Raw genomic sequence first — 23,914 nt, 5'->3', positions numbered from 1 at the left:
GCACTCAGAAGTTTAAGAATGGGGAAGTGGATAACTTTGCTCTCAATGCCCAACTGCTTCAGAGAGGTGGGATGGTTTGTCCATGGCACTGCTTCTCACAGTGTGGTCCCCAGACTGACAGCATCAGCATCTCTGGAAACTTGTTAGAAATGCACATTCCTGGGCCCCATCTCAGCCTCACCAAATCAGACTTCTGCGGGTGGGAACCAGCAACTTGTGTTTTAACAACTCTTCCAGGGGATTCTGATGCAGGCTTTATTCAATTAGGAATTCGTGTTTTTCTAAATAACTGTTATGTGCCAGATCCTATGTCGAGGCTTTACATCATTATCTTCACCATTACAATCACATCACCAACAACAGCTGTTAACATTTATTAAGCATTTACTATATGCCAAGCATTTTGTAATCCTCATTCAAGTCTCACAAAACCATATAAGAAGATAACTGTTCTTATTCCCATTTTATAGATTTTTTAAAAATAGTAACTTGCTTAAATCAGAAAACCAGATTCGAAGACGGTCTCTATTGCCACGATCGTATGACACTGTCATAATGTCATCCTATATAATAAAAGGCTAATATGCAAATTGTCCCCTCAACCAGGAGTTCAACCAGGGGGTGGGACCGGCCGGCCAACCACCCATGGCCCCCCTAGTCCCCGGCCGGCCTGGCCTGATTGGCCCCAACCAGGGTGGGCCGATCAGACCCTACCCATGCATGAATTCGTGTGTCGGGCCTCTAGTCTGTTATAATAATGTTGCCATTATCATACTTGTTCCTCCCAACCATCCTTTAAAGCAAGTAATGAAATACTCGTGTTACAGATCTATAAGCAATTTTAGCAAGATCACACAGTGACAGAAAAAGGATTTATGACTAAGCCTGTCAGACTCAAACACCCATACTCTTAACCACTTGTTTATCCCTCCTCAAATAAAAACAAAAACTATGCCTAACTGAGTGTTTACTATTATTAATTTAACCTTCTGATCCTTTTGCTGAATTCATGAGTCATATTCTATTCTCCAGGCAAAGTGTTAATTTAGCAGACTGGGTTAAACCACTGAGAACCAAGCTCTGTTCTTTAGTTGAACAGGATCGGAGTAGCCAGCGTTCAAACACTGCAAACTAAAACAAATGTTAATGACCCCTGTAATGGACTGTCACAAAAAGGGGAGAAAAGAGAAGTGGAAGAAAAAGGCTTTTTTTTTTCTTCACTATTTCTCTGGCTTCATTTAACGATCAAACTTCAAATATTTTGAAAAGATAAATTGGCATCAATATATTTTGGCTCTCAAATATTGATGAGCTTATGGTATGTCTTGGAAATATCCCTTCAATGTATGTAAAGGCTTAAAGACACTACTTCCACCAAAGAGGAGCAGGTACCTTAGCGACCTGTAATAGTTCATGGCCAATTAAACAAAAGCAAGTTGTGATTGGAGAAACAGAAACTAAGTACAAAGGCAAAAAGTAAGCCATTACAGTTTCACTGGGGTCGTTTGAGTATTCTCTTGCAACACTACAAGCATTCACCTGAGGAACTGGAGTTCCCAGCACGTGTTAGTACTAAATTTTAAATAGGCTTTTATGCTTAAAAGTATCACCAATCCATCAGAGCACTTAGGGAAAGATAGATTCAAAAGAAATTTCAAAATGATCATTCATTTTATTCCTGGTCACGGTTAGTACAGAGGAGGTATAATGAAGCTTCAATCCAGAGTACACCTTTAGTCTGTGAAGAAATATGTACTTTAAGTATACTTAAGAGAGCTCTCCTTTCCTTTAAAAAAAAAAATACACACACAAAACTCTTTATACCAGTAGGGTTTGCCAGAGTTTGGTGCCAGGGTCGGGAAGAAAGTGAATAGTGAAAGTTTTCTAAAATGTTCCAATCATTTGGCTAGTCACTAAATTCCAAGGCAATTTCTATTTACTTCCTCAAGGAAGTTTTATGTAAATCTGCCACTACTGACATTATTCCAGAGAAACATTTGTACATCTGATCTTCATAAAACTCCCAAGTAAACTTCAAAAATAATTACTAAAGAGTAAAAGCACAAAGCTGAACTCTACTCCTCTGTTTTCCTGAGCCTCCCCTGTGTCTGCTCCAGAAGCAGCACCTCAGTGACTATCACAGAACACAAACAATAGGTCAGTCTATGCTCTATAGGTACGATTGTTTTTTAAGTTGTACGAACATTTTAAAAATCCGAGTTTTAATTGCTAAGCTAATCCCTCCCCACCCCCAGATTCTTGTAGACATTGGCATATAGGACAAACACCTTTCTTTCTTGACTAGTACAGATGAACTGAAGGGTACATTTCTATGTCCACTTTGAAAATTATCTTAATTTTGCCATTATGTTCTTAAGTTTAACTCTGGCATAAAGGGTATCATCTAAAATGAACAAGGCTCATAAATAAGAATAGAAATTAAACACCCACCTGTGAAGGTGTACTGGTAAGTTCCATCTTTTCTTGTGATTTCTCCTTTGCTAGTCGAGCAGCTTCTTTAAATTCCTGAAACTTTTCTGCAAACTGAATGTATAAAGACTATATACATTAACCAAATAAAAACAAGTTGCAATGCTCGCTTTTACCTTAATTTCCTTTTATTTTCTCTATAACTTACTCTTATGCATACAACCTACCCCTCAAATCAATTACAAGTATAATATGAAAATGAAAAAAAAGAAAGAAACCAAATACCAAAACATATATATACTGCAAAGTACACTGACCAATCTCATTCAGAAACATCACAACATGACTAAGTTAGAATCCGGTGTCAGCTACCTTACCTATGTCCTTCCTTGGTTTTTCAGATATCCTTTACTAAGACGGGGGCGGGGTGCGGAGGGGTACACATCGGGAGAGGAATCAGTAAAGATGGGCATACTATGTTTGTTTATCATGGAGAAAAAGGAATCTCTTAAGTATCAACTCCTAAACATCTCAGTATCTGGAGCACGCTTTTAACTTTTACTATAATATAAACTTTTGTATTATGTAAGGTATTTTATTTTCAACAACACAAAGAGCAACATTTACTATTACTACTAATTGGCATTAATAAAACTTCATTTCTAAAGACTCCTGAACAGCTAATGTACAGCAGCAGAAGGAATAATATGTCTCCACAAAGGTCTTTGAGATTGGTAACAATTTAAAAAATTACTGTACATAAAATGCTAATTCTTAGGAACTCACAGAAATCTATAAAGGTCATGGCTACAAATACTACCTTATCTATGTTTTGGAAGTAGATACTAGTTTACCACTATTCTCAGAGAGAGTAAGTTATGGTTACAAAATAACCAAATTTAAAAATCTAAAATCTCTTTTTCCTGTTCGGGTGGCCTGGTTGGAGCATCGTCCCGTACAAAAGAAGGTTTCAGGTTCGATTCCCTATCAGGGCACATACCTAGGTTGCTGGTTCAATTCCCAGTCGGGTGGGTATAGGAGACAACCAATTGATGTCTCTCTCCTCTCTCCTCTCTCTCTCTTTCTCTCTCTCTCTCTAATAAATAAAAAACATATCCTCAGGTGAGGACTTAAAAAAAAAAACAACACCTAAAATCTCTATGCAACTTAAACCACCTGGTTAAAGTTGGTAATAAAAATATGAAATGATCTTTCTCTCCTCAAACCCCATAAGCCAACCCTGATTTCATTTCCATCTTGGGAAGGAAAGCTTTGTTTGATAGGAAAGGCTCATGATACTCTGATGTGCCTTTGGGAGATAGAGGAGGATCAAAATTAGAGTTACTGCAACTTTTCCTTTTTGCTTTAAATCTTTCACCCCCTCCTGATTGGGAATCTTTCACCCCCTCCTACAACGTGTAGATATGAGAAGTGAATCTGTATTACTATACTTCACTAATTAAACAGAACATCTCCTTACAGAAAAAAACACACAAAAAAACTGAATACAAAGCTTAAAAGGTCTTAATTCATATTGGTGGAATTAACTAACCATAATTCTCTTTATGTAATCTGTAGTACAGAAAACTTTTCTTACACTAATTTAGCATTCTAAAGTAGTTAATGTTTAAAATCCTTCTCAATTTCACAAAAACCTATGCTATTGCTGATTTTTAAAGACTTGTTTCCATGATAACAAAATACAACTCAGGAAGCACTATAAGCACAGTTGTAATTTTTCTCATGCCTCAACCTTAACAAACCACGCTGTTCTAATACTGCCACACTCCCTTACTTTGAGAGGCCTCTGTCTACAACTGCCTTCAGAGGCTTCTTCCACCCCTGCATTCATTTTTCATTGTAATGATAAAAAAAAAAGGTCAGAATATTTACATGTTTGCTTCATTTCTATAAAATGTTATACACTCCATTGGGTCCTCTACAGTCTATAAAGCATCCATATTAGACTTCAAGGTTAGTCTCTTCAGAATGCTTTGGTCCAAAGCACTCTGAAGAGATTAACTGTAAACTCTTAGAGCCAAATCTAGTGACTAAAAACCTGGACTTGGCTCTGAGAGCTAATAGGTTGTTTCCTGATAGTCAATCCACATGTAAAATACTAGAATTCACTACTGGTAAGGTTGGTCAAAAATACATGCTAATTTTGAGAAAGGAAAATAAAATTCTTGAAATATAAAAGCCATTCCCAGAAAAAAGATCAAATGAGAGGAGACAGTGTAATTGAACAGAATTTAATAAACGATTCCTTTATTACATTAGCTACTTTCCCACTAACCTGAAAGACACAATGAAAAACTTAATATATGGTCAAAATTACTTAAGCTCAAAAATCATTTCATGCAAGTTTATTGAAGATATTAAGCCACATTGTAGTTCCTGTGCTAACCAAAAAAAATTCAGCAAGTGGAATATAATTATAGTTTTATTTTATTCTTGCTATAGTCTGTAATGGATGGTTCCAAAAGAAAAGTTCTAAGGTTCTGAGTAATGGCAAAAGTATTAGAATAAACATATAATTTCCTAAGGGAATTGTTTATGGAGAGACAATGCTCAGCCAGATGCCTGTGTCCCTGTTATGTTGAAATACTTTGATTCTAAAACTCATACCTCTACCACAGTTCAAGTAATGTATTTAGAGAATTAGATGGGTATAAGAGAAACCAAATCAGGTAACTTGTTTGTTTTAATTGTCCTATAAAGAATGACTTATAATCACCAAGGCAAAAGTTAAAATCGTCTAAAAATTGAGCTTTAAACTACAATTTGTGAAAAAGATAACATTTGAAAACAAGTGTTAAGGAATGTTTACAACTAAAACAAAAGGAAACAAAGCTTATTTCATACTTATTCCTTACATACTCTTTCCATGTGACATCCACTGAACTATCTAATAATAACTTCAAGTCAATAAATAGTCACAAAAAGTGTAAGACTTTTAAAAAGGATCTGAATGACCCCAACAATTTGAAGTCTCGAGCCATGAGATCCTGTGTATACTAAAACACATGTCAAGTGTTTCAAATGTAGGGTTGTCCTTTTAACTGAATGCTTGAGAGAAGTTTTAAGGATAAATCTTTGGGTCTGGTGAGCATAGAATTTGAAGAGCAAAAGTGAGTAACACTCATTTTCTCCATCATCTTAGTATCCCGATGCTGGAGGCAAAGTCCAGCAGGTCATAATAAATGCAAGAAGTCCTCAAAAGGTTGAATGGACATATTCAGCAGGGCTGAAAATCTGCATGTTATTACCAAGCTGCTGGAACAGCCGAAGGCATTTCCCCTAACCTGATAATCGTTTCCTGTTTATCAAACCTTACCTTTGATATGTATTATCTGCTTTCCTAAAGGGCCAATGTGTTTTCCAGCAAATAAAAAGCCATAGGTCCGGAGATTCAGGGAGCTTAGTCACTAGAACTAAGTTTCTGTGTGGCTTTCCCCCATGCCTTCAAAATTTATATTTCATGTCTAGTTTATCCATTTATGAGCAGCCCCTTCTCCAGATTCCTGAACCCTACCTGCGGAAAGACCCTAGCATCCCGAGATTGTTTCCTTTTTTCCTTACATACTCTTTGCATGTGATAACCACAGAACTCAAGGTGCTGCTGATGTGAACACTGCTTGGCTTTGCTTATAGGCAGGACAACTGTTTTGCTTGCAATATTTAACCTGGTGATGTTCTGTATTATACTGGCTTTTCTGGCCACAGTACTTCACTTGGTCAGAAGAGGAATATTTCCCAAGAACTCCTCATAGTATCTATTGGGTCTCTGTATTGCATCAGAGAGCTCAGAGTAATTCTGACACAGACAATGCACAGCTTTCCCTAAACATAGTGATTTATATGTGTCTGCTGTCATGTCAGAAAGTTGAAATATATACCATTATCAGCTTGAGTTTTCACAATTCATAAAAGTTTGGTGTCTACCTATGTTGCAGACCATCTCCAACTAAGGATGTAAAGTCATGAGCAAAGTCCATTCTGAAGTGGTAATTCACATGTTTTATTTCCTATCATACACACAGTTAACTAAGCAAAGCCTTCTCAATCAGCGGTGACTATTTTTAATGTGTGCAATGAATTTACCAATTGACAATAGAATCCAATGATCTCTTCCTGCTCTAAAACCACAACAGTTCTGAGAATATTAAACAAATTTCTCCTATATATTTTACACTCTCCATTTGCTACTATATATTTAAGACATCTGACCTGAAGACGAAGATTTCCACTTAGATCTGATGAATTAACTTACTTTTGAAAGATGATGCTCAGAGGAGAATCCCAGTCCATAAACAGTGTTTGCCCGGCTATCGGCCCACTGGCCAAACTTCTGAGATGTTTTCGTAAATGTCATGTTTGGGGTGATGGTGCTATTAATTATTGCCTAAGAAATAAAACAAGTATGAGTAACCTGCCCAAAATTAGCAAACAGACATTTAAACACAGGATTATTTAGTTACATAAGAACTTAGGATTCTTAATGAGCCAGAACATTAAATATACAGTATAGTTATAGAAATAGTTTATATTATTGCAAGTGACAGAGTGGAAATAAGGTAACTACTAGAACTATAAATAAAATGGCACTCTATCAAAAATTTCAATACCTTAGAGTCAAAATAGGTTTTCTTATGATGCAAAACATTTTAAAGAGCTTTTAGTGTAATTAGTTTCTTTCCTTTGAACATTTAGGGTTAATATCTATTAATTTTGTTTTAATTTTATTTAACATCTATTAATTTTGGTGATAGTCACTAAAAGCAAGTAAGTTTTAATAGTTGTTTCTTTAAAATAGTTCCCACTCTCAAAAAAATCTTTCAAAAATGAATACATCAATAGGAAAATTTTCTATTTGTACACTAATTTTCTAAAATGCATAATCAACAATTTTCCAAAAGCTGACTTACTTGAAATATATTATGATACAGAAAAGACTTTCAATCATTTAGTATTTTTCCTTTACTCAAGGGAAAAACAAACCTTGAAATACATACTTCATTTCTTTTCTCATAAAGTGGTATAAATTCATGATTTGAGAATCACTATCATTTCTGTTTAACACATAGTTTCTTAGAAAACTAGTATTTTAGTATGTTATTAAATATTATTAACTTTGGTGATCACTAAAATAGATTTCAACTATTATTATAACATATTAACTTAAATTCATTTCCTCTGCCAGTACTGTAAAAGTTTAGAATCCATTTTATTTAAGTCTACTGCCCTCCAAAATTGAGATTACAATGTGATTCAATAAAAATAAAAACGTGATCACATTCATAAGTGGTTTTCTGGTAATTTATTAAATATGGAATGAAAATCGAGCATTTTTAGAACAAAGCTAAATGTTTACCATGTGAACAACCGTTTAATGTAAATATTTATGAGCTAAGCAGGCACTGGTGAAGTTATAATAATGAAAGTATGACACCTGCCTGCTACAGAAGACAGTAGAAGAGTGGTCCCTTGCTTTCTCTGAAAGACAGCAAATGTGTTACCTGTTGTTATATGGAGCCCTTGTCCTTGATTAAGCTTTTTTGTTTACCTCTTACAAAATTTATATACTCATATACCTCCTTACTCTTCAATTCAAAAGCTGCTTTTCCTAGCATGTCATTTTAGATCCTGTAAAATGTGGCTAATAACTGCACTGATTTGCGAGGTTGTCATCAAATGAAAAGACTGAATGGAAAAGAATATACAGTGGTCCCCCTATATCCAGTTTCAGTTACCTGTGATTAACAGAAGTCTGAAATAGTAAATGGAAAATTCCCAGAAATAAACAATTCATAAGTTTTAAGTTGCATGCTGTTCTGAGTAGTATGATGAAATCTCTCGCTGTCCTGTCTTGCCTTTGAATCATGCCTCCTGAATCATGCCTTTGTCCAGCATTTGCCACACTACATACACTACCTGCCCATAGTCACTTAGTACCTGTCTAGGTTATCAGGCTGACTGTTGAATGTCCCAGTGTTTGTGTTCAAGTGACCTTTATTTCTCTTAATAATGGCCCCAAAGCACAAGAGTAGTGATGCTGGCAACTTGAGTAAACCAAAGAAAAGCTGTAAAGTGTATGTTTGTACAGGAAAAAATTCAGTTCTATCTGCACTTTCAGGCATCCACTCACAGTCTTGGAAGTATTCCCTGTGGATAAGGGGGAACTACTGTATTAGTTTGCTAAGGAACCATTTGGTTATTCAACTATTTTATCGAGTACCTATTAATGTCAAGCACAATTCTATAAACTTGAGATACAACAAGAGGCAATATAATTGTGGATCACATTCTAGAGCAAAAAGAGTCCGTCAATGACCACATAAATAAATAGCTGACCAATTTTCTGTGAGTGGTAAGTGCTTATGAAGACCATAAGACCAGGATATGATAGAGACTGAAAGGCTAGATGGCCAGGACTGTCAGGCACTACTTGAGATCCCACGGCTCTGGAGTATTCCCTGAGGAAGGCACGTTTGTGTTTTTAAGAAGAGAAGGGCATTTAACAGGTAACCCTAATAACTCAGAAAGTGAGATGGCAATAGGTGTTCCAGGCAGCTGAGAAAGCCCATCCATGTGCTGTTGGTACTGACCTTCAGCTTTAACTATTTCAAATGAACTTTTTTCTACTTTTCAGTTTAAGAGTTCCGTTTTAATCCCCATTCTGAACATTTCCTTAAAAATATATTTTATTAGACTTCCTTGAATAGAATGCTACAATGAATCCATTTAAAAGAAAAAAATTAGTTCTATAAAGTAAACATGTCTCTCAATCCCAAAGTTCTTGTCCTTTCAAGGAGAAGAGATAGAAATGCTGTGTTATTACAGACCATGTAGTGCCCTGATCCTGGCCCTTGGCCAAGCTGATGTCTCTGCAAACTTTATATGCTCAGTAAAAGTACATTTTCTAGTCAGGGCACCTAAGGCCTTTTCAACTGATCATGCTGTGCAGAAACAGAAGTGAGGGTGGTAAGAAAAACACTCATTTAGCTGCATCAAATAAACCAGTAGGGCTTATAAAAAACAAACAAAACAAAAAACCCCGATGACTCCTGCAGGGAACGGCAGTGGTTAACAGCATCAGCTTAGAAAGGTAACTAGAAAGTAGAAAATGTGATAGAAAAATTTAATTGCTACAGAGGGTGAATTTTATTAAAAGAAATGAAACAAAAACTTTTTCATAGGAGTTATTTAAGAGCCTAAAAATTACAAGCTGCAAAGTATGTTCAAAAATAAAAATGCCAGAAGCAATAGTTCATATTGCTTCAGAAGGAAGACACACGAGGATTACTTAATCACACAGTACATGAGACTACTTCAGTTGAACTTTATTTTTTATACCATTTAACTCTCCTGTCTAATAAAATGACACTTTATCTGTAGTTTGGGCCAAGAGAGAAACACAGGTTATAGAGAACTAAAGATTCGAATCAGGGAAAAGAAATAAATTAACGTCTAAATTAATAATAATTAGTATCTGTTCATTTCACTAAATACTTATAAAATATGACAAAATTGTTCATTTAAAAAAAACAACACTTTCACAAATATTAACTATTTCAATTTCCCAAGTCCTTTAAATCCTCCAAATGAAAATGAAAATAGGATCAATTATTCAAATAAATACAAGTTAGTCACTTATGAACCAAAGTACAAATAGTCCCTGGGGTCCTATAATCTAGTTAATGAGATAAGAAATGAGCACACAGAAAAGACTGAAGTTTGAGTATTGAATTAGATTTTTCTTTTATTCCCCCAAACCACTCAGTACTACATAATTAATAGTTTAATAATATTAATAATGGTAACAGTAACAGTTGTGTTTGTATAGAGATTACTATACACCCTTGAAGTGCTTTTGCCTAAATGTATTTCATCTTCACAACAATTCCATGATATGATGACGTAGACAACTTACTAATTCTTCTTCACAGATGAGAAAACTGAGGCACTCAAACATTAAATATCTCGCTCTAGGCCAAATGGCTAGCAAGTAGTAGAGCAAAAATTCAAACCGGACAGTCTGGCTATATAGTCTGTGTCCTTAACCCCTAAACTAAATTGCTAAAATTTCTGAGAATAGAAAGGCCTCATGGCTTCATGAACACTTGAAGAAAAGGAATGGAGCCCTCATTCCACACACTTTATATCCAGAATATGATGCTTGGCATTTCTTTATCTTCATGTGTTGTTCAAAATTCACTCATAAAAAAATTGGAATTTTTCCCCTTTTGAAGGGTATACTATCCATCAGGCACTGATCTAAGTGTTTTTGCAGATATTAACTCATTTAATCCTTACAATTTCAAGCACTGAGGTGAGAACAATGAAGCTCAGAGAGGTAATTTGCCCAAAGTCAAAATCTTAGTAGATGGTAGAGCTGAGACATGAATCCAGGTAGTCTATGCTCTTAAATATTAGACTATCTGCCTCTCCTAAAAATAAAAATGTAGGAACTGTCCATATGCTTCTTTCTGAATGAGGGATGCTCAGAATAAACTTTAATATTAATATTGACAGACTTCATATGACTTAGGGATTTTGAACAGCATACTAATCTGTAAGAGTGGAAATTGCATTCACCCTATTCACCACTATATTCCTAGCCCCTAGCATAATGCCTGACATATAACAGATAATCAATGAATATTTCCCAAATAAAACTGACCTCAGATTTGTAGAATATTTTGACATGTAATTTAGTATAAATAAGGTGGATAATCCAAGTAATTTAGTAGACAAAATATGTCACTACCTTAAAAATGACCAATGTTGGCCCAGCCAGCATGGCTCAGTGGTTGAGCATCAACCTGTGAATTAGGAGGTCAAGGTTTGATTCCTGGTCAGGGCACATGCACAGGTTTCGGACTCAATCCCCAGTGTGGGGCATGCAGGAGCCAGCCGATCAATGATTCTCTCTCATCACTGATGTTTCTCTCTCTCTCTCTCCCCCTCTCCCTTCCTCTCTGAAATCAATAAGAAAGTATTTTTTAAAAATGACCAATTTTGTTTTTTAAAGTTGTTTTAAAATCTCTCAATATTTTAATAAAGATAAAATTCCTTTAAAACTGAGATGCTATACTGTATAAAGCAAAATAGCAAGATTATTTAAAGTAAATGTAACTTACCTTTGAGCCATCTAAACTGATTATCCTATACACATTTCTTGTGCTGTCATAGAAATAAGACACAGTAACTGCGTGCTTGCTGGTGGGTACCCAGTTCTTCTTTGTGTTTGGGTCAATCTGGAAGACATGAGCACGAGTGCTGAAGATGGGTTGTTCCCTGTGGGGGAGAAAATAAAATGACACTCTGAAACCAGCCCATTTTACTCCACTGGACAATAAAACATGAAAACTATGAGGATGACTCCACTTAACCAAAAACTCCCCACGTCCTGAAAACAAGAGAAACTTTCAAATTCGAATATTCTAAGTATTCAATCATAAGCTTCTTTAAACAATGAGAGTCAATCCTCATTATTTGAAGATTCTGTGTTTGCGAATTTGCCTACTCAACAAAATGTATTTGTAACCCCAAAAGCAATGCTTGAGGTCCTTTCTTGGTCTTCTGCAGGGGAAAAATGTGTGTCCTTGGAAAAGCATGTTTCCATCTGACGCTGATCAAGGCAACACTCAGCCCTTCTGTTGCAGCTCTCATACCATAATAAAGTGTCCTTTTTTTGCGATCTATTTAGTGCCGGGGGTATTTTGCATTTTTGTGCTTTCTGTTTAAAATGGCCCCCAAGCATAGTGCTGAAGTGCTACCTGTTCCTGGGGCAAGAGGCTGTGATGTGCCCTATGGAGTAAATGTATGTTAGATAAGCTTTTTCAGGCATGAGTTACAGCACTAATGGCCTTGAGTTCAATGGTAATGAATCAACAATATATATTAAATAAGGTATCTTTAAACAGAAACACATAAAACAAACTTATGTATCGATGGGTTGATGAAAATGTTACAACAGAGGCTCACAGGGACCCTCTATTCCCCCTAGGAGGCAATGGGTCAAAATTCACAACTTCAGTGTTTGTGGAGCTTTTGTAAGAACATAACAATTGTGAATAATGACATCTGACTATGCCTTGTTAAAATATACATCTTCTATTTGACCCTCACTAGGTTAAAGGTTGTTACCCATTTAAAACTACATTATTGCCGAAACCGGTTTGGCTCAGTGGACAGAGCGTCGGCCTGCGGACTGAAGGGTCCCGGGTTCGATTCCGGTCAAGGGCATGTACCTTGGTTGCGGGCACATCCTCAGTGGGAGGTGTGCAGGAGGCAGCTGATCGATGTTTCTCTCTCATCGATGTTTCTAGCTCTCTATCCCTCTCCCTTCCTCTCTGTGAAATATCAATAAAATATATTTTAAAAAAAAAAAACTACATTATTCTGGTAACAGGTAAATAACTTACTGAGAAAGTTTACATCAGTATAATCTCTATAATGAAAAGTATATAAACAACTAAGTGGCTCACCACAACAGTATCTTTTACTCAGATCCAGTAGGGCCTTACAGATGTACAAGAGATTTTAAAAATTATAACTTCAAAAACCAAAACTATTAAAATTTTCAAAATATGATCATTACAGATTTTTTACAGTCTGAGATTATCTGTATATAATAGAAGCATTATAATGCAAAATTTTTCGAGTTCGGAGTAAAATTTCTTACCATTTGCAACAGTATGGATGGAACTGGAGAGCATTATGCTAAGTGAAATAATCTAGTCAGTGAAAGAAAAATACCACATGATCTCACTCATTTGTGGAATATAAGGAACATTATAAACAGATGAACAAAAATAGATACAGAGGCAAAGAAGCATCGAACAGACTGTCAAACTGTAGCGGGAAGGCTGGGGAAGGTTGTGGGGGGGTGGTAAGAGATCAATATAAGCATAACCAATGGACGCAAGACACGGGGGAGGAGGGGGGAGTGAGGGTTATGTGCCAGGAGGTAGGGGAGGCCAGGAGGTGGTCAATGGGGGGAAAAAAGGAGACATATGTACTATTTGTAATACTTTAAACAATAAAATAAAACTAAAAGAAAAATAAGGCTAAATATAAAAAGAAGCCAGCTCACGAGGGTCCTGGCTGGAAGCTACTGAAAGATGTAAATACAGAACAGCTTTGCCTTTTAAAAGATAAATTTGGCATCACTGAAGAGGGTGGATTGGGAAGAAAGAACATCAGAGAAAAGCAGGCTAGTCAAACCATACAACAAACAGGAGGTAGGAGTGGGATGAAGATAGGAGGAAGGATTCAAGGTAAATTTAGGAAGTAGAATCATTAAGGTTAAGTAACAGATTAGACATGGGCAATGGTTCTCAAACAGGGGTAATTTGTTCCCCAAGGGACATTTCAAAACATCAGGAGACATTTTTGGTTGGCACAACTGAGGGAGATTATTATTAGCACCTAAGGAGGAGAAGCCAGGGCTGGTTGCTAAACATCTACAATGCACAAGACAGCCCCACACAACCAAGAATTATCCAGCCAAAAATGGCAATAGTGCCAGGGCTGAGAAATCCTAACACAGGAGATGAAGGAGCGATTGGAATCTCTCTCCTGGGTTTCTGGCTTGGGTGACTGAAAAGAAGACAATGTCACTGGCCAGGATGGGAAACAGCAAGTAAAGCCGGGGACTGGCAGGACAGTGGGGAGAGGACGAGCTCAGTTTTGGCTAAGTTCAGAGCCCTTGCATGTAAAACTGTCAGCACAGGAACTTAATAATATTAGGCTGGGGTTCAGCAGAGAAAACCAAGCTGGATGAAAAGTGTGGGGAATCATCAAGAGATCTTATCATGGCCTTGGCCAGCTAGCTCAGTTGGTTAGAGCGCACGATATAAGTGTTCTATTATTCATACAGAGGAATAAAGGGAAAGGAGGAGAGAAGCACAAACTCAAACATGCCTAACTGCAGGACTGGAAGCGCTGAAGATACGTTCACCTGTTGGTGAAAACACTCTCCCCTTCCTGAGAGGTAAGTACACAGGAAGTAAGAGGAAAAACATTCTATCTTCAGCTTGGTTTTTAGAGTTTGAAGTGGCAAGAGAAGGTGGACAATACCTGTTAAGGCCAAAAGGACATGAGCAAGGATAAGACAAGGAGTGGACAGACACTAATGACCATGTAACTTCAGACGGAATGCCTGAAGAATTTACTTTCAGTGCCACTGTGAGGGCACAGCAAGTCTTCGGACAATCTGAAGCTCAAGCATTAGAGTTTCTTCAAAAGAACTGTGCTGAACAAATTAATAATATAAATTGTAGTTCCACTGATTATCGGGGAACCAGTTTAACTGCCCCCCTGCCCAGCCCCCAAAGCAGATTGTGACTGCATGTTACTATGTATTCTTATTATCATGTTATATGGTTGACAGCTGTTTGCTTATACATTTAGCTTTTTTAAAACATATGCTTACTTTAAGGAAAACAAAGATTATTCTAATGGCTACCCAACACATAGTTGTACTGCAAGAACTCCATCTAGTGATGAACTAAAAACATAACAGGCATGTTTTTTAAAACTTCCAAGTCTGTATATAGAAATATGAAATTGTGATGTTGATATAACAGAGGTATAGAGACATAAAATGTGACACTACCAACTGCAAAATGTCTTTTCTGGAAGTATTTATTTTACTTGTATGATCCGAATTCCTTCATCTTTTATTTGGTTAAATGCACATTCAAATGAAAGATTTAGAAAATAATTGTCTGCATCACAACAACTGAGCATAAAAAATATTTTCAGTGAAAAAAGTAAAGGGATTAAGAAGTAAAAATTGTCTGTTATAAAATAGTCACAGGGATGTAAAAGTACAGCATAAGGAATAGTCAATAATATTGTAATAACTGTATGGTGTTAGGTGGGTACAAGCCTTATACAGGGGATCACTTCATAAGTTCTATAAATATCTGAGCACTATGCTGCACACCTGAACTAATGTAATATTGAATGTCAACTGTAATTTAAAAGTTTAAATAAAGGAATACTTTCATGACCTCAAGTTGTTAATTGGCATATCTGAAGAAAATATCAAATAAGTTAAAAATTTCCATTTGGAATTTAAAATTATCTATAATAATAAAAGTGTAATATGCTAATTAGACCGGACAGCCAAACGACCTTCCAGACGTCCTTCCAGATGACCTTCTGGACGAAGCCAGGGCTGCGAGAGCTGTGAGGGCCGAGCCCCTTGCATGAGGCCTCTAGTTAAATTATAAAACTATACTTGAACATAAGAATACTGTTTATATTCCTTATATACTATCCCTTATTTTAAAAGTAATTTTTACTCATCTCAGTCCTTTTATTAGGTCAAAGAAATTCCAATACTTATTTACCTTGGGCACTTTAATAAGTAGCTACATTTAAAAGATCAGAGATATGCAGAAATTCATTATAAAGAGCAAGCAAATTCACTCAATATATACATTTAAGTAACATCTTCAATGCTAAAGAACCTGGCTTGCTATTTATTAAATAACTGCCAAGTGACATTACCTCTGTCCCTCCTCCCCATTTAAAACCCTATCCATTCCAGATAAAATACTGGGTGTTTTAAAATATATCAACACCCATGTCTGGTAACTCACTTACATTCAAAATTAGTATTGTAGCCCTGGCTGGGAGGCTCAGCTGATTGGAGCACGGTCTCGTACACCAAAAGGTTCCTGGTTCAATTCCCAGTCAAGGCACATATCTAGGTTTTGGGTTTGATCCCCAGCCAGTGTGCATACGAGAAGCAACCAATTGATATTTCTCACATTGATATTTCTCTCTCTCTCTTTCTCTCTCTCATGCTCTCTCTCAAATCAATGGGGGGAAAAATACATATCCTTAGGTGAGAATGAAAATATAATAATAAATAAAATTAGTATTGTATTTTCAATTAAATTAGCCTTTAAATATTCTTCTCTTCCCAAATGATTTCCACTAAATAAAGTTAAATTCCAAAAACTCACAATATACATTGGGAAATCTAAGGAAAATAGCCTCTTGTTAATGAGAATTCTTATTAATATAGGTATTATTTTTCTAAAAACCTAAAATAAATAATTTTCTAGTAGACATCCAATTCCTAAAAATTTTTTTAAATGAATTAAATGTTACAATATTATTTAAGGTCTAATACCAATTACACTTCAAGGAACAATAATATTCTTAGGTACTCTTTTTTCCTTTATACCTACTACAAACTAACCTAGTAGAAACTCAAACCATATAGTATCTGAACACGTATATAGTCTTAAACAAACAAACCCAGGACTGATGAGAAAGAGCTGAAGGTACTTGGGCAAAATGTTAACATTTGCTACATTTCCATAGTGGTTGCATTGATATTGTATTATTCCCTGTGTTATTCTGAATATTTTAAAATGCTCAAAAAGACAAAACATCACACCATTTCTCTAGAATTCTTGTTGACAGTGTGAAATTTGAGTAATCAGCCACATTTTATTTTATGTGTATGTAGATCATTTATTTTAACTGCTGTGCCAAAATCCATGTAATGATTAGGTAGCTACTAGCCACATGACTACTGGACATTTGCAATACAGCTAGTGTAAGAAAGTGGATTCGTTTAAATTTTAGTTGATACCCCAGTCAGTTACTGAAATAGTTTTAAGCAGGTATGGACAACTTGGGTATATGAATCTACTGTTTCAAGTGAAAATTTTATGAAATTCAAATCCAGACCAAGTCTTTCCAACAAAAATTTTAGCATCCAAACTGATATGTGCTCTAAGCACAATAAAAAATGGATTTCAAAGGCTTAATATAAAAAAATAAAATATCTCAATTACTTTTATATTAATCAAATGTTAAAAATATATTGGACATACTGTATCAAAACATATTGATTTCACCTTTTTAAAACTTTAAAAACAAAGTTAATATTACATTATTCACATTGTATTTCAAGTGGAAAATACTGGACTATTTTAGGTAGCCATTTCCTCACTGATAGACATACATGTTGTTCTATGTTTGCACTATTACAAATAAATGCCCCTGTATGTTTACTTGGGGACACATGCAAGAGATAGACTAGAAGCTGAATTCCTGGTCACAGGGTATGCACCATAGAATATTTCCAAATTACTCTGCACAGCACATGCACCAATTTATATTCTTAATAGTCTTATATTATTTCCTTCCAACACTTGGTAATGTCCAAGTAACATCTTTAATTTGTGCCAGGTTGATGGGCATGAAATGTTATTTCATTGTTGCTTTAATTGCATATCTCTTGATTACTAGTGAGGCTGAGGAGCGCTTTATGCATTTCTGGGCCATGTGAGCCCAATAGAGTTCCACACTTATTCCGGGGCTGGTTTAAAACCTTATTTTAGCTCCGAAGAGTGAAAACACCAGAATCCAAAATTCAGCTCAATCCATATGCATGGGAACATCTCATATATACATTCTAAATGCAGGTACAAACTTAATTAAGATAAACAACCACTAAAGTAAAGAAAGGCAGTTATTTTTCTAAATCTGATAACACTTAATGTTTAAAAATCAATATAGTACAGATACAGCACATCTATTCTGCTCTTTTTCAAAGATAAATTACAGTTCTTTGGTAGTTTTTATTTTTATTTAACAAATTGTTTCTGACTTTCCTCAAAATTTTTCCTTTGTGGAGGGGTGAGTAGAGGAGTGGTAAATGCTTATCAAACTTTTAACTTACTCGCTTAACATTTTCCTGGTTTAGCATCAAAAATAATTTAAACAAAACATACTTAATGTTAAACTGGAGCTCAAAAGTAACAACACAGTTCTGTCAGATAGCTTAATCTCCTGGGTGTTTTTCATCCAGCAAACACCACCACTCCATTCCCACTCTATTTCCTATGCAATTTTCATTCCAACATCCCTCAGATTTGGTTTTCTCTGGTCACAGCTAATGATTATATCTGATTAACTTTCTGAGTGGTCCTCAGGCAGTTTAGCTATAAGTCTACCAAAGAACAGCATCTGGATTTACCTAGCTTTCATGTTATTTGTTCTATTGAAAAAGGACTATATTAAGTATAACTGAATGTGATTTATGTTTTCCCTTCTTGTTAGCTTTTCAGGTAACACAAATTTTAGACACAATTCTTGGTAGGATGTTGTGTCCCAACTCAGGGTTTTGCAAATATAATTTCTGTAATGATTTAGAGTTTTTGCTCAAATGCATTAGATCTAATTCATAATAGTGGTGTTGATAATTCAGTCCTGGTATCATAGAAGCCCAAATAAATATGTTTTCTGACTGTGAAGGTATTTTATTTTTTTAACTGACCAAAAATTTGATATAGGAATACAATAAGCTAGGTTTGGGACCTTTCCCTATTTAACTTTTCTGAAAATGAATTATAGTGGAGTTAAGGGCAATTTGACTTCTGAGGTACCTGAAAGAGGTAATCACTATAGATAAAAGAGCACCTAATAAGATGCATTACAGCAGTGTTTTTCCAACAGTGGGTCACAACTCAGAGGTCAATTTAATAGCTAACAATGGGCATTTAGAAAGTGAACAAGAATGTAAAATAATCAGAGTACATCACACGTGGTCAGGTTATATGTATTGTTTCATGAAACTTTTTTTAAACTTAAAATATGTATTTTATTATTAAGGTCTAGCACCTGGACAAAATTCAGATCTTGTGTGTTGAATAAGAAACTATGTTTTATTCCCTTTTTTTCCTGATCTAATCAGGTGCTTTTATAATTATTAAACTTTGGGTATATACATAGAAAAAGTTACTCAAAGTTCATTGTTCATAAACTCATGAATATTCAGGATCAAGGTAAGTGATGCTTTAACTGGTACTAGATGAAAAGTATACTCCAGCCTAGATATTCCATGAAACTTTTGACTACATATTCAAATATGCTTGACACAATGGAAGATGTATTTTTTACTGTGGATCGTGATAAAAAAAAGTTTAAAAATCTGCACATACAAAATGCTTTTATTCAATGTTCATAAAAAACCTATGAAGCAGGTACCCATTTCATCAAACAAAAATATAGGTCCTGAGTGACATACCCAAAGTCACACAGCTAGCAAATGATATGAATAAACATATTTCAAATGGAAACGGCATTCAACCTCACTAGAAATAAAAACACTGCAAATTAAAACTGAGCTATCATCTGTCAAAATAGAAGACCTTTTTTTTTTTTTAATGAAAAAAAAATCCAGTGTTAGTGAGAGTTTAAGAAAACCTGACACTTTCAAAAGCAGCTGGAAATATAAATGAGTAAAGTCTTTCTGGAAAACACTTTGACAATGAATATTAATCAAAAGCCTTTAAATTTTTGTGCATATTCTTTGACATAGTAATTCCATTCTAGGAGCTTACCTTAAGGATATAATCATGGGTATATGTGGAGATTTGGCAACCAAAGACTGTGAATTAAATGCCTAATAATGTAAGATCAAATAAATTATGGCATATCATATAATGGAATCCTACATAGTCGTTAAAAAACAAAGTTGCAGAATATTCAGTGACATAAGATGTCCAATATAGTAAATGAAAATCATTTACAAAACAGTGAATGCAATATAATTTGTGTGTTTTTTAATGTATTTATATGCATACAAAAATATACTTGGAGGGTATACTTATATTCAGCCCTTGTCCTGCCTCCCCTTCTCTCAACACAGAAATCAGAGTGATCCTTCTAAAAACCCAAGTTAGCATTCAAATATTCCAGGAATAAAAAGGTGGATGGTCAGTATACAGCAAATGTAGACTGCTACTGAAGTGGGCGAGATGATAGTGATACAGGAGAATTGTACTTTCTACTTTTTTATATGTCTGAAAAATTTCATAGGCTAGGGTTTAAAAGTAATAAAACCTAAATCAGGTGGGTCATTTCTCAAAACCCTCCAATGGCTTCCCGTCTCATAGTAAAAGCCACAGTCCTTAAAATTAAGTCCAAAGTCTTCTACCAGTGTTCCTCCACCCTGGCTGCATCAAAACAACCAGCCTCTACCTCTACCATCTGGTCTGGTGGGCAGCCAAGCTCCCAAGGTGATTCTCACATGTAGCCAGGAGAAGACCACTACAGGATATGCCCCTGCTCCCTCTCCAACCTCATCTACCCCTTACTGTCTTTAGCTTCAGCCACATTAGCACTCCTGGTGTTTGTCAAACATGCCGAGCTCCCCCCACCTCAGGGCGTTTTGCCTGAAGTAATCTTTCCCCTCAGATCTGCCTAGTATCTTCCTTCGCCTCCTCCAGGTATTTGCTCAAATGTTACCTTCTCAGTGACACCCTTCCTGGCTGCTCTAAAAGGTGCAGCCCCTCCCTCTTCTCTCTCAGGATTCTATTATTTCCCTCCTTTCCCTCTTCCCCATGGCACTTACCATTAGCTGACACACCATGTATTTTATTGATTTTCCCTCTCCCCCACCTAAAGTACTATCTCCTAAAGGGCAAGGATCTTGTCTTTTTAATCATTTCTGTGTTCCCAGCAATGCAATGTAACTCCAATAAACTTAATTTTTTAAAAATTGAGACCTTCCTATCCTAAATGCATTCACTCTTTTTTACTACTGAGGTACTCTAGCAAAAGTATCAAAAGGATTTGTTTAAGGAAGCTGTTAACTATTCTAAATTCTCTAATACTAAAGCTTCCTCTCATGTTATTTCAATTCCCCTAGAAGAAAGCCTTCAATGAATTAAGACTTAAAGTTCTCCCGTGAATCTTTTAACATATTGATAAAAGAAACTCCCACTAGATCCCCGTATTATTCAGTATCTCATATGACATTAAGAAAAAAATTGTCTGCTTGCTAGTATTATATCCAAACAAGACAACTCAACACACGTCTTCCTCACTTGCCTCGCCATCTTGTTTTCCACTCCGGTAATGATCTCACCTCGGTGCCTGCTACATCTACCAGTATTCATCTGTTTCTTTACAACACTGTATTTTTAAATGTCCCGCTTTACCTTATTCCTGATTTCATAAATTACTGGAAATTCTCTGTAGAAACTGAAAGATTACAGACATAATATAATAAAAACTGAATAGCTTAAACACTACTTATTGACTTTAAAAATAGTAATAGTGACAGAAGAAAGTTGATCATTTTTAACCTTTTGTAGTTGGGATGATGATTATCTCAACCATTTCCCTTTTAAAAATTAACAAGCACACAAATTAACAACTTTCATAATTTGTGAATAAGGAGGGAAGCCACAGATTGGATAATTCAAACTGAGAAATTCAAACATGCCCCTCTTAAGCCTGAGAACAAAAGCCTACACTTATAAAACAGTATGTGGTCAATTCTTTGGTTATAATTAATATTTTTGAGAGCTTACCAAATGGCCAGGCACTGTTATAAGCATTATGCTGTATTAATTAATCCTCTCAACCTTTGTGAGGTAGTTACTATTATTCCTCTTTTGAAGATGAGAACCCCGAGGCATAGAAAAGGTATATAATTTGCTTAAGGTGACACATGGTAGAGCCAAAATACGAACACTGTCAGAGCTCATACCTTTATCCTATTCTGAATCCTTGGATGGGAAAATAATTATTTTGTCATATAAACCTGGTTCACTTCTGTAACCAAACTCTCACCTTGCCCTTGTCTGGAATTTTGTGGACAGATGTGGGATAATACAGCCACACAACTCTGATTACTATGCATGTTAAACACTGTTAAGAGTACTTAAGTATTTTCATAAAATGTCTGTATGTACACTGGTACCACTTACTCTTTTACCTGTATTTTGAAAACAATCTATTCTATAACACTTCATTGAAATTATATTGTGGTTTGGGAGAATTCCAAAAACTTATTTTTAGTCATGTCAATTTTGGTTATTGAGCTTTCCTTCTGTAAGGGAAGATAACTTAGATCTGTATTTTGATAGAATGACTCCACCACTGTAACAGAATAAGATAATAACAATAATAAAGTGTTAGCCTGTGTGAAAGCACAGATTTTGGAGACTAGGAGTTATCTCATATCTCATACTCATACACAGGCTACACTTAATTAACTATCTTAATGTCCTTGTCTACTAGTCCTATCATCTATGCCCCTTCTGCGTCTGTTTCTGTTGATGGATTTTTCTGCTCATATGGGTTGTATTTTACTTCTCTGAATGTTAGATAAGCATATTAAGGGGAGACTTTAAGATATATAAAAGGCCCAAATCAATGTTCTAGAGATGAAAAATAAACTGAATGAAATTAACAGCAAATTAGACAATGCAGAAGAATAGAAAACTAGTTAACTTGAGTATATATAAACTACTCAAAATAAAGCAGAGAAAGAAACTTTAAAAAAAAAAAAGACCATGAGTATCAATGTGATTATTATTGAACAACTTCAAGTAACCTATTATACATGCAACTGAAGTCCTCAAAGACGGGAGGGATGAAAACTATTTGAAGAAATTATGGTTGAAATAATTCCCATATAAATAAAAAACAAAGAAATAATTCCCAAGAAGCTCAACAAATCCAAAGCTATAGCAATGGACGTCATAATTCAATTGCTTTAAATCAATAATGAAGAGAAAATCCAAACACCCCAGTCAAAAGGCAGAGATTGTCAGGCCTATACAGCAACACCCAACTAGATGATGCTTGTAAGAAAGTCAGCTATCTATATAAAGAGGTAATGTGCAAATTGTCCAGGACGCCGTAACGTCATGACCGCTCAGGAGGAGGCTGCGCGCACAGGTGGGCGGGTGGGGACTGCATGTGCGGTGAGGCAAGCCACAGATGGCACAGACCCGCAGAGAACAGGGCCTGCCAGGCGTGGCATGCCGTCAGTCCCGCCTCTGTGCGTGAGCTGCAGAGGAAACACCTTTTCTGACCGCTCATTGGCTAAGCTCCCCTATGCCACTTGCAGTGTTCTTGGTAACTTGGGTAATAAGAATCCAAGAAGGTGATCTAGGGTTTTTCCACCTCATTCCTGGAGGAAAAAAACGAAGGTCTGCTGCTGGAGGGGCTAAGAAATATCATATCCTGCCTCAGACCGTTTGCCTCAGTGAGTAAAGACTCAGCCTGCTGACTGCAGGGTCCGGGTTAGTTCTAATCAAGGACATGTACCTAGGTTGCAGGCTCCTCACTGGACGGGGCCCGGGTCAGGGCTCATGCAGGAGGCAACCAATCGAAGTGTGCCTCTCACTTTGATGTTTCTCTCTGTCTTTCCCTCTCTCTTCTACGCTCCCTAAAAATCAATGGAAAAATATCCTCAGGTGCGGATAAAAAAAAAAGAAAAGAAAAAAGAAATGTCATGTTCTATGAAAGAGACATCTTAAAAATGCCTAAAGTAAGTTGTCATTTTTTTGTGGTGAAGGACTGGAGTCAGTGTTGATGAAAACACCTTGGCGGCTGCAGCGACCAGCAGTGGCAGCAGCAGCGGGGTGATGGGGTTGGCGCCTTCCCCTGATCAGCCCGGTCGCCTCACGCAGTATTTATTAAG

The 23,914-nt window shown here is 36.0% G+C and overlaps 1 protein-coding gene across 3 annotated transcripts in view; it reads right to left on the bottom strand.

Annotated features, from left to right (window-relative positions):
- HOMER1 (homer scaffold protein 1) overlaps nt 1-23,914 on the bottom strand; it is a 96,693-nt gene that overhangs the window by 51,621 nt on the left and 21,158 nt on the right. For all 3 annotated transcript variants that reach the window (XM_080679972.1, XM_080679973.1, XM_080679971.1), the window contains exons 2-4: nt 11,574-11,730; nt 6,704-6,835; nt 2,452-2,544 (exon numbers count right to left, since the gene is read on the bottom strand). In XM_080679972.1, coding sequence (XP_080536098.1) covers nt 2,452-2,544; nt 6,704-6,835; nt 11,574-11,730 — 382 coding nt within the window. The remainder of the gene's footprint in view (nt 1-2,451; nt 2,545-6,703; nt 6,836-11,573; nt 11,731-23,914) is intronic.

The sequence above is a fragment of the Plecotus auritus genome (genome assembly GCF_963455305.1).
Source record: "Plecotus auritus genome assembly, chromosome: 7".
Lineage (NCBI taxonomy): Eukaryota > Metazoa > Chordata > Mammalia > Chiroptera > Vespertilionidae > Plecotus > Plecotus auritus.
This window is presented reverse-complemented; position numbering and strand designations above follow the sequence as displayed.